The sequence below is a fragment of the Phoenix dactylifera genome, chromosome 6 (genome assembly GCF_009389715.1).
Source record: "Phoenix dactylifera cultivar Barhee BC4 chromosome 6, palm_55x_up_171113_PBpolish2nd_filt_p, whole genome shotgun sequence".
In the NCBI taxonomy this organism is placed as follows: domain Eukaryota; kingdom Viridiplantae; phylum Streptophyta; class Magnoliopsida; order Arecales; family Arecaceae; genus Phoenix; species Phoenix dactylifera.
The window spans coordinates 18,495,919-18,508,501 of NC_052397.1; the positions used below are offsets into that span (position 1 = coordinate 18,495,919).

At 38.7% G+C, this 12,583-nt stretch overlaps 1 protein-coding gene across 1 annotated transcript in view; it reads left to right on the forward strand.

Annotated features, from left to right (window-relative positions):
• Positions 1-9,135, forward strand: part of LOC103697559 — a 34,616-nt gene extending 25,481 nt beyond the window's left edge. Inside the window, 6 exon segments of the mRNA XM_039127771.1 lie at positions 2,065-2,155; positions 2,241-2,441; positions 2,523-2,779; positions 5,135-5,225; positions 5,305-5,521; positions 8,780-9,135. Of these exon segments, the coding sequence (XP_038983699.1) occupies positions 2,065-2,155; positions 2,241-2,441; positions 2,523-2,779; positions 5,135-5,225; positions 5,305-5,521; positions 8,780-8,994 (1,072 nt within the window). The 3' untranslated portion in view covers positions 8,995-9,135.
• The last annotated feature ends 3,448 nt before the right edge of the window (positions 9,136-12,583 follow it).

Below are 12,583 nucleotides of genomic sequence, written 5' to 3' on the forward strand. Positions count from 1 at the left end.
CAATATATATAAACCATGCAAGATCTATCTAATAAATAAATATGCAAGAACCCAAAACATACCAATGGATATAAAACAATTAGAATTAAAGTTTAGAGTGTACTTGATGAAAGCAACATGACAAGGGTTCATCCATCACCCTTTGCCAAGGGATTTAGCAAGCCATTACAAAAACAGCCTCCTCTTTTATATCTCTTTTTTTTTTTTTCGGAAACAGGGCATACCCTGTTTCCCTTTCTTTCTTCCCTTCTCTCTTGTGAAAACAGAGTCACCTCCCCATTTCTCCTCTCCGACTGAACGGCTATCTTCTTCTTCCCCGAATAAGAGCTCCCCTGTTTTCTTCTTCTTCCCACGAATCAGCCCCCCCTTTTTCCCTTCTCAGCCGACTCCTCTTATACTCAACTCTCCCCCTCTATGGAATGCGCTGGAGGAGCGGACTGCCGGGAAGAGCTGGGATGTGGATCCGGGAGCAATGGACGCGGGATGCTCGGACGCGAGTTCCGGCTGTGATGCTGGAAAAATGTTGAAACGGAAGTTGGACGGGCGGAAGAGGCGGCTGGAGTTGGGAGGTGATTGGGATGCTGGGAAGCACGCTGGGAGACGGGTGAGATGGTTGGGCGGTGATCGCGGCCGGATTACGAGAGAAGATGTACGCGGTGAAGACAGAATTGCAGGGAGAGGAGGACCGGACGCCATGGATCACTCGCAGGAGGCTGATCGCGGGCTGAAATCACGGAAGAGGTGGAGGACTGCTGGGAGGAGGCGCTGATCGCTGGCTCGGGCGGACGCTGTGATTGTGCACGGGAGCTGGTCACGGGCTGCTGATACGGGGTCACACGCTCGGGAACGGAGATGGTGGAAGCTGGGAGGCGCGTGAACGCTGGCGGAAGAAGAGGGCGTTGATCATGGATGCTTCGCGGACGGCTGTGGAGGAGGCAGATGCTTGGGAGGTGATCACGGAAGCTTTGAAACGCTGATGATGTGCTGGATGGTTGCCGAAGGAAGCTGAGACGCGTGGGATGCGAGGAAGATTGGGAGCTCTGGGACGCAGACGCGGCAGCTGATCGCGGACGGCTGGGAGGCACGGGAGAAACGGATGCTGCGGGATCTGATATGAGTTCGGAAGCATGGGATGCGGCTGCCGGGATGATCGCGAGAATGGGAATGGACGCTGGCTCACACGCGGAAAAGGAATGGCTGAAGAGCTGGCCGCGGGATGGATTGCGTGAGAAGCGCGGGATCCTGAGCTCGGAGGTGATTGCGGGATGCTGGAGATGCACGTGGGAGAAGAAGCTCGGACGCCGTGGAGGAGACACGTTGATCACGAAATGATCGCTGATGTGGCCACTTTCTTCCTTTTGGATCTTCTCGGCTTGATAAACCTAAGCCCTCGGATGTCCCATTGCGCGTTGCCTTAGGATGGCTGCCATATATCCCTCGAGTGCAAGTGTGCTTGATGAATGGTGGGTTCGATCAGACCATGACGAGGTTGGGCGTATGTGGTCTGAGTGATGCATTTGTCTAGGCCCAATTTATACTAAATGCGCATTGTAACTTTGATTTATGATCACCTGCACCCAATCAAAAATATAATATTAAATTAGTGATAATATTGTCATCCGTTGGCAATAATACCAATTTAAGTAGTATGTAGATCGTACTTTTGTACTCTCATCAATTTTCAACTTACATAGCCTATCATGTACTTTAGCATGCTAGTACAATCAATTGAATCCACTTTTACTCCCAAGTAATGCTTAAATTGAAAATTACCAAAACCTATGATTTTTGGTTTCCAGGCATCATTTTAGTTGAGATTTCGAGCACAGTTTGGATGTTCATTTTGAATAGTCATTATTGATTTTGAGTCATTAAATCGTTTACATGTTCATGGTTGTGTGTGTGCATGTGCCATTTTAGATATAACTTTTTATCAAGTGGATCAGTTTACTACTCCTTGTTATCTCATTATCTTGGGTCTTAACTGTCTCTTTATTCTGGAATAGACAAACTTCTTGGCTTTATATCAGTCTATTCACATGGCATGGTACCAATTCTTTCCAGGCTGGAGCATTCTGCTTCAAATCTTGCAGAATCCATTCAGCAAGGTGGCCTGCCTGGCAAAGCCACTACTCTTGCCCCATCAATAATGGAGGTATATTTCTGGTTGATGAACCCCTAAAACCAGCTTTGTTTCTTTCCCTTGGCCTAATGCCTTGGATTACGTTTTTGCATTACAGACTGGGAAGTCTTTCACATTGAAGGGAATCAAAGTGCTTGAGCAGGTTGGTAAAGAGACCATGGATTTGCTCATTTCAGAGACTGGTTTAGAAGTTGAGAAGGATTCTGATGCAGCTGGTCAACAAGTTGATGATGAACAATTTGAGGAAGTCACATTTGACAGATGCTTTTATATATATGGAGGCCCCGATCAGCTTGAGGTGTTATTCTTTCTTCTAAAAACTTTGATATATGCTTCACTATCTGCAGTTGTGAGTTTTGTCAAACCATTTTGGATGCAGGAACTGGAGGCATTGTCAAATCATCATGCATTATTATTTAACAGGAGAAAGACAAAACTGTCGTCTGAACAGAAGTCCTCTTGTGATGGAAAGCTTAGACAGATCCAGCAAATTTTTAGTCTCGGAACTGAATTTGAAGAAAATGGAGTAGATTCAGATAAAGGAAAAAATATTGAGATGGTAAATATTGACACTGATGTTGAGATGAAAAAATTACGGGACTCAAGTGTTAGCAAGGCTGCCGATATGGCTGCAGGGTAATAGTATCATAACACTCAAAATTTATCATCTACGATTCATTATTAGCACAAGTTCTCCATATGATACTCTTTCATGGTTTTAATAAAACTAACAGCACAGCGAAACTGATTCTTTTATTACTGTGTCTCTCTCCCAAATGCTTGTGACACCCTGCCTAACCAGTCAATCAATCAAGACTTGTAGAAAGGAAATAGCATAAACATCCAAATCTGCTTTCCATTTGCTCACCTCACTAAAAATATAAATAATTGTATGGGAACCCTCAAGGAGAACTACTTATACAAACTGCAAAGTGGCACCAGGCCAATTATGTTTATGTGCATTGCTGGTTTTACAATTTTGCCTGTCCGTGCTATTGGTGACTCTTTACATCAATGACCCATGCATTTTGACAGGACATGTAGATGCCATTATATGTGGAGAATGGCTAATCAGGTACAGTCACAACAATCAATCGGTGAACCATATCAGTTCATCCTCTATGCACGTAAAACTGCCTAGTTTGATATATTTTATGCTTTATAAGGAGTAACTTGGTACAAAATACACTGCTTGTCAAATTGACAATTTTACTTTAAGAAGTTAACTTGAGTTTGTCAAGGAGATGCTTGAAGCATTTTGTAGTTAGTAACCATAATTAAGGTGGCTAATTGAAGCTTTATAGGTGTAAGCAAGAAACAAGTTGTACCCTTTTTCTTGCTTAGTGGAATCTATGAATTAATTGCTTCACTTCTTTTTGACATCAAGGTCTGGCATTCTTTTCTCTGTTTGGGTAGTTTTCTTCTATAAGCGGCCAGTGGTGCATAGTTGCAGTTGTGGAAATAGTGGTTGTGAATCAATGCAGCATATTTTTTTCATTACAGTTCTAATTCAAATCATATTATATTGTTTTTAGAGAAGGTACTTTGCTGTCAGGAAGAAGTATTTGTTAATGAACTAATCACAATCCATAGTTTGAAGCCCCATAACACATACAACTAATAGTTTCTGTGGTGAATCTTACCTAGTTGTAGTGTTGGAACAGGTCAGATTTGACATTGTAGTAAAGATGGGAAATTGGGAACCATTTCAAAAACAGATACTATGTGTCAGCCAACAATCTCTAGATTGGAGAACTTCTCCCAGTAGTCACAGCCCTTTGTTCGGGGACCAGAGGTTCTGGGTTCACTTCTTGGGTGGTGCATTTTCAAAAATAAGGACCTGGGTAATCATAGTGCAGGTTGGTCTCTCCTCTCTCTCTCAAAAAAAAAAAAAAAAAAACTCTCTAGACTGGATATAGTTCTGTCCAATTAGAGATGCTTGTCAAGATTGGATGTCACAAAAATTATGCATTAGGTGTAGTGATTTATTTGTTTATCTTAAGTCTGAAAGTCCATCCCATCATGCCAAATGAATTGATGTATTTAGGCCAGGCTGAGGAATATAAAGATTGTAAATTGATGCACCAGAAGAGACATTCACAACCCAGTTTATCAGCTGAATATTTACGAACGTATGTTTTATATACAGTCAAGGAGTTCTAGGACATCCATTCCTGACTTGCGTACTAGCTTTAAAATTTGATCAAAGGCTGCCTAGCTATTAAGAGCTGGGCAGATGCTTAATCAAGTACCCAAGAAACTAACCAACCACACCCCCCATCAAAACACACACACACACACACCCAAAAAAAAAAAACTCAATGCACACACACCACAAGCACCCATAGGAAACAGAATACAAGTTACAAGGTTTTAAACAATGAGAGAACATATCAAATAAGATTTAGCAAGTTTATCGGAAGTGCAAACTTGGCTATTATCAATATTAATTCATAAATCAATTTCGTCCTCCAGACCCAAACATGAGAGGAAACAATAAGCCATGTTTCTATGTGGCTAAGACGGTTGCTTTTAAAAATTGATCCCTATTGTGGCATATGATGTTTGGAGGCCAAAGGGCAAGATGTAAAGGGCCAATGGGGTCATCCTATTAGCAGTCTCATATACATGTGGTAGAATTTGTTTCCTAGTTTACATAATTTTATTTTAGTTACGACATTGTCTTTTGTGTTTACATGGTAGCAAATTGTCTTGTTTGAAGTGCCACTGCTTTTGTATAATTGTATTTGTTCAGGTGTAGCACATTTGGAAATGCTTGGTGAACCAAATTGTTGGCATCTACTTTAGTTTTTATTTTGATTTTAATGAGCATAACATTTTTTTTCTTGTGTGAAAATTAAAAGTTGGTCAAGCTTCACTGGCAAAGAAATTTTGTGGTTGTAATTAGGTTAATTTTCTATATTGTATTGCAACAAAGTTAAAAAATTTCCTTTTCCTATTATTATTCTCCTCTGGGAACTACTTTTGCAGGTTCACATCTGCCCTTGGGGGGCTTGCTGCAAATGAAATAATTCAACGAACTTCTGATAGACTTGAGACAGTTCACTCAGAGGGTGTTCATGTATGTGGGTAATGATAGGAAGCTCTTTAGTCTTGTATTCCTATTGTATGATGTGCTGAGTCATTGCTTTTTAATGCAGAGACTCTCAGAACTGTGTTGCTTTGCTGTGTCTCAACTTTTGATCCTTGGAAAGTCAGTCATCTTTAGTGCAAGCAAATTGAAGAGTGAAGAAACATTTGAAGATACTGTGAAAATTGAGTGGCCCGAAGATTCTGTTTCTAAAGCTAAGATCATCAGATTCAAGGCCCAGTCCATGTCTGGAGATGTGGAAACAGTTTATAACAGTTTTTCTACAGGTGCGTCATACATCCATTTTCTTTGAATTCAACCACATTATTTAGTACATCTTGGTTGGGTTTGTCTTTATGGGCATCGGCAATATTTTTCTCCTGCTAGTACTCCAGTTATGGACGTTCTTCATAATATACCTTTCTTTCAGGGACTGATCTTTTGCTTGGAAACTTACTTAGTGGTGAATTTACACAAACCATTGAACCTAAAAAAAGATAAGCTTTACAAAGCACTGCTATAAAATAGCCCAGGGTTTGGGACTATTGGTTTTCAAGAGCAGCGTTCTTGAGGAAAACCAGAAACATTAGAAGAGAGAAAGTAATGGGGATTATGTTGTAACAGCAAGTAGGTATCTGGTCTCTAACTCAAATTAGTAAGAAAGAAAATAGTACTGTGTGATGTAAAGAACAACAACAACTACTACTACCATTACAACAACAGTAGTCCTATTCAATCTATCTTGATTGCTGGAAGAAGGGGTAGGCTTATTATATGATAAGACAATGGTAAAGGGGATGATATAAATTGTGGTTGAAAAGATATTGGTTTTGGAATAAGCCAACACATTTGGAACACATAAAATAGGAAGAAAAGGGGAGGAAATCAAATCATCATTAAGAAACATACAGAAATGCACAGGGCATAGATTGATGGGATCTTCTCTTTTAAGGGTAGTTCTGGACATGAATGGTAGAGTACAGAAGGAGCATATAATATATAGGGATAATAATGGAATTGGTCTGGGGTGTCTTCAAGCTGAGCTTGGCCTGGAAGGAAGCAAGCTACAGGTCGGGTTAGGCTCAAATTGATTTTGGTGTGCTTTTGGGCCAACTTTGGCTTAATGCAAGCTAGGAGTCTAAACAGATGCAAGCTGGTTTCAAGCCAGAGTAGAGTCTAAACCTAGTAAAATTAATTGATTTGTATTTGGATTTAAAGTTTTCTTCTCAGATTTGAGTTGGATCTTGAGCCAGATATGGGTATCAAATAGCTGTTTAATGAAAGTCATCAAAGGCTCAAGTTGCACAAAGGTGCCGAGGTCTCTTAGTGGCTAGGCACAAGGCGCAATGCAAGGCATATGCCCTGATGAAGTGAGGCAAAAAAAATATTAATGTACATATAAATAATAGTGAATTAATGATTCTAAACACATTTAACAATGAGTTATCAATTTATGAATACAAATGCAAATAAAAGAAGCATAAGAATTCAGATTTATACTCATACAAAGTATATGGCCTGTCAAATATCAAAAATTCAAAGATAATAGGACAATAAGCAGCCACAAGAAAATAACTACTTTGGCACTACAAACAAGTATGAACCACTGAATTACATAAAATTATTAAACTGCAAGAAAGTATAAAGTGTTCAAAGACCAAAAGCCCAAACATGAAAGCAAACATATGTTAATTGTCCAAGATGCAGAGGCTGAAGAAGAGGAGGAGCAGCTGTACCAGCATCAGGGGCGGAGGAGGAGGAGGAGGAGGAGAGTAACATATTAGATTAACACACCGAATGCATAAATTAGAAATACAAGCAGCAGGAGGAGGAGGAGGAGGAGGACAAGGAGAAGAGTAACACATTAGATTAGCATACCAAATATTATAAATTAAAAATAGAAGTAGGAGGAGGAGGAGGAGGAAAGTAACATACTAGATCAACATACTGAATATAGTGATTAAAAATATGAGGAGGAGAGTAACATACTAGACTAACATGCCAAATATATAAATTAGAGATACAAAAAAAACTTTGATTTAAATACAAATATAAGAAATGGAAACTGAAAAGTATAAATTGAGAATATAAATAAGAATACTTGGCGAATGAGGATTTATTAAGGCGATCCCAAATAGTTGGGGGCTTGAAGATTATGATTAGGAATATAAAACAATACAAAATTGAAGCAGAAAAAGGAAAATTTAAAATTCAGATAGAGAATAAAAAATATAAATAAAAGAAATAACCTATTAAAATATCATAGAACCGAAAATATAAAATAAAAATTGAGAATGTGTTAGCAAATTTAAAGAAGGAGCACTAATTTATTCTTTCATCTTCCTCTCCTTTTTTTCGGGCAAAAGATCACTTGCACAAGGGTGGTGTATTCTCGGTTTCTCTATTAAATGAGAGGTGAAGGTATCTTCCTGGTGTAGTATCTGTGGAAAATCTACAGAGGAAGGAAAATAGGAGCAGTGCAACACAATCTGGTATGCCACCGCTGCTTCTTGGTTGTATTATGGGGTGCTATCTGTCTAACATGAGATTGTAAATACAAAAAATAATTTGATTTAAATACAAATATAGAAAATGGAAACTGAAAAGTGTAAATTGAGAGGAATACTTGGGGAACGAGGATTCATTAATGTGATCCCAAATAGTTGGGGGCTTCAAGATTATGATTATGAATATAAAACAATACAAAATTGAAGCAGGAAAAAGAAAAATTCAAATTCAAATTAGAAAATAAAAAATATTAAATAAAAGAAATAACCTATTAAAATATCATAGAACTGAAAATATACAAATAAAAATTGAGAATATGTTGGCTAATATGAAGGAGCACTAATTTATTCTTTCATCTTTCTCTCCTTTTTTTTCTGGGCAAAAGATCACTCACGCGAGGGTGGTGTATTCTTGGTTTCTCTAATAAATGAGAGGTGAAGGTATCTTCCTGGTGTAGTAATTGTAGAAAATCTACAAAGGAAGATAGGAGCAGCACAAGACAATCTGGTATGCTACTGCTGGTTTCTGGTTGTATTACCGGGTGCTAACTGCCTAACATTAGATTGTGGATTCCAATTTAAGTGACTGCAATAGATATATATGAACATAATGGAATAAAATAGAACCTAATGGGTTGCAGGTAGCATTAGTGCATGAAGGCAAATGTTACTTCTTCTCTTATGGAATCTTGCATGGTTGGTACACCTACAATAGCTGCTTTTTTGAATGTAGGATTTGATTTTTACAGACTGCATTCCAGTATTTGATTTCGTTTGCTTGATGTGCGGCAAGGACTTTTATATGTTTGCATGAGGCCATAACCTTCAACCTCACTTCATTCAAGATATGATTCAAACAGACATATTATACCTTGAAAGAAGTGGTACTGTAGGCTTTCCCCCTTTTTTCCACTTGTTCTCAGGAAGGAATATGTTGCTTTGCCTACTTCTAAGAAATGAGTTATGCGGTATTGTATTGTTCCTCTTTCCATTTATCTGGGATTGCTTCATCAATTTGAAGGATATGCATTTTGTTAGGTATTTCGGACATAGTTGAAGCGTATCTAGCAGCCATTCAGAGTGTTTCTTCTGACACACATGGTAGCCTCCCACAGCAGAACAAAATACAGGAGAAAGCAAATGCAATTTCTGAGCATCTCCATGCTGATCGAATGAGTGCACTAGACAAGATCCAGGATGCACTGCAGTACCTGGCATATGTAGTTCTTTCAACATCCATGCCAACTGTATGAAAATTTATCCAAATCCTTAAATAGGACCAGCTTGGATGGTATATTGGTCTGTACATGATTTAATTGATTTGGTATTTTGTGATACCGGTTGTTGAATCAAGCATAATTCCACTTAGCCTTGTTTGAGCTGTCAACTCTAAATTTTGTTGTTGTTTTGTGATTTTTCTGCAAAGTATCATATCTCTAGCTTGTGACACATGGTTTCTAACATGTGGAGTGATTTCTTGTCGTGCCCCCAACCCAAAGTCGCGAGTCGGGGGTCATGACAACTGCTACATACTTATAAATTTTTTTTTTCCAAAAGTATGTAAGGAATCTCAACATGATATTATAAATGAGCAGTAGAATAAATTTAAATTAATAATTTAAATAATTAATGTTTAAATTTTTATCGAAAAAATTAAATTAAAATTTAATATTTCACAAAATCAAACAATATTCTAAAGTTTTGCATTCACTTAAATAAAAATATTTTTTAAATAAAGGTGTCAAAATTTTGTTTTTAGTTGCTCTCTTATAATGAATTTTCATGGATCTATAAATATAGTAGAATATAAAATAATGAGCTACACAGCTCAGTAAGTAATGAACATTTTTGCTAGATAAATCAAGCAATAAAATAATTAATAATATATTGTAAATAAGCATGTAAAGTATATCAATTTAAAATTAAATCTAAACACTATCCAATCATTTCAAATTTCATTCATAAATTATTATTTTTTTCAAAAATTTTAAGTTCATCTCAATATTCATGAACTATGACCATATTTATACTTTGTGGTTGGGCTAAAATATGAACTCAGTAATAATTAAAGTGCCAACGTATAATTTCTACTAGTAAGATATCGATATACCAATGTAACTCTCACCAGCATGATATTGATATGCCAATATATAACTTACACTAGTAGGGTGCCAACGTATAACCCTTATTAGTAGGGTATCGATATATTAGCGCATAACATCGCATAACATCCACTGTCGGAGTATTGATATAGCAGCGCATAATCTCTATTAGCATGTTGTCGATGTACTAATACACAACCCCACTGACAGGGTATCAATACATAGTCAGGCTGGAAAACCATCATGAATCAACTCTCTCTTTCCATAAAATTAGTTCATATTCTAAATCGAAAAAAATATGCAAAACATCTGATATCAAAATCAATCAATAAAATTAATATCTTGGATCATGCATCAATTAATATTCCATAATAAGATATATTCAACAAATAAATACCATGCTTTCAATCATAAGTTACAAATAATACAACTTAAAATTCAACGACAGAAATATTATATAATTTGCAGTTAGCTCTAGAAAAAACAGTTTCATTATTTACCTTACGAGTGAAATCAACTGACAAGTTCAATTAACTCCAAAAATTTGTCTTAGAGCCTAATATTCAAAAAAATATATTTTCATCAAAATTTCATCATGATTATTTTTATAAAAATTTAACTCTAAATTCCAGCACCCTCAAAAGGTTGGCAAAGCAGGTGCATCCAACATATCGGTCATCTCGATCAAAGTGATTTAGTTTGATCATGTTTTAACTAGGGTACAGATAGTTGGGCAGGAATCTAGGGTAACCAAATCTAATAATGTCCGGCAAGGACCAAGATGGGGACTAATACGTTATCTAGCGGCCATAGATTAAGACCCTTCACCAAGGTCGATCCAAAATCACCAAGAAGAGTCTTTATCGGATCCAACTATCTTAGAGAGAGCTGAGAGAGAAAGTCCAAATAGAAAAAAATAAGATAGAGAAAGAATGGAGAAGAGAGAAAGGAGCTGAGAGAGAAAGGAGATATATAGGAGACATTCCCTCTCCTTTGTACTCTTTTACTTTTTTGTGACTTGGCAGGATGTACTCACGTTAGAGCTATATAAATTGTTGCTTTTACCAAAAAAAAAAGGAGCAAAAAAGAGAGAGAACAAGCTTCTCCCTCTAAGGAAGGGGAAGAGAGAGGGTGGTTGCGGGTGGTGCCTAGGAATCTGGGGACCTATGACCGGGGGCAACGAGTGGCCGACGACATTAAACTAGCCTAAAAATAGGAGTTTCAACCTCTTAACGGTGGAAATCAAGGCATCCGATGGCCGAAGCTCTGGCCATGGCTTCTAGCCAATGCGAGGGACCGGTGGAAGACCCCTGTGATGAGCACTGGCAGCAAACAACAGCCAGAAAAAGGAAAATAAAGGTTTAGTCTACCAAAATAGAGGAAAACAAAGCATCCCCTTTTTCACAAAAAATCTAGCGATCACCAGTCGGAATCGAGGCTCTAAAGGCCTCAGAAGATGGAGAAGGGGGGTCGAAGGAGGTCATGTTCATACCTAGTTTTCGACAACGATTGACCACTATGAGGGTGCAAATAGCGGCCAATGTTCAGAGAAGAAATCGAAAAAAAAACTTTGGCGATGAGCTCTGATCGGAGCTGATTCTCTAGTGGGGTGAAAGAGGGATCTAGAGGAGTTCTAAATAGAGATCAGTCGCGACCGGAATCCCGTCTAGAGTCGGATTTTGTCTGATAAATTTGGAAAGAAGAAGATTTTCATTGGGAGTCCTCTTCCCTCCTCATGCCATGCACAGCAGAGAGCTAGGCGGTCAAGTGGACTAGGCCAGCTCTCTAATTGGGCTGGGTATCAAATTTCTGTTCCGATGTAAAAAAACTTCTGAAACTTACATATTCATCACTTGGAGAATAGGCTTACCTGTTTGATTGACAGCATTCAAATCTTCTAGTTGAGCTTCCAGATTTTTTGGTTGATCTTGAAAATGATCCTCAAAGAGGGTTGACTAATTCCATACAACACTGATTTTGGGGTGTGCAGGAGACGGAAGGAATGGAAGAGTCCATGAACCCATGATCCCCTGATGGAGAACACCTAGTCCAAGGCTTCGCTATGTTAGAGCAGGAAAAGAGGTTGCATACCATCACAAGGTATTGTCCGCTTTAGGAAGGCCCCTCCGCCTTTCCAGGACGGGAGATACCCCTTACGACTTTGTCCAAAAGGTGCCTCGCGAGGGAAAGAGGATGGAGACCCCTTATTAGCACAATCCTTTCCACTACTTAAGTAGTATGGGACTAAAAGTTTGTGGTCCTCCTTTACACCCCTAACACTACCCCCGAGTGGGAAGGATTATGCGGGGGGGGGGGAGGTCCATGTACCCGGGGCGTTCTATCTGTTAGAGCATAAAAAGGGGTTACGTACCGTCATGAGGTATTATCCGCTTTAGAAAGGCTCCTCCGCCTTTTCAGGACGGGAGTTACCCCTCATGACTTTGTCCAAAAAGCGTTTTGTGAGGGAAAAAGGATGGAGACGCCTTATAAGCATAATTCTTTTCATTACTCAAGCAGTATGGGACTAAAAGTTTATGCCCCTTTACCCCCCTAAGAGGCTGGGGGCTGAGAGTTCGTGGAAAGATGCCCTAGACTAATGGTAAGCTTGAACCGGACAACTGCAGCTTTTTATTTTCTCCTTTCTCCGCCAATAATATAATGGTGCTTGTCATGATGATTGTGGCTGCTGTGTGGCCCATTTTGTATAACTAAATGGAGTGAATGGGGGGAGCTTACCGTC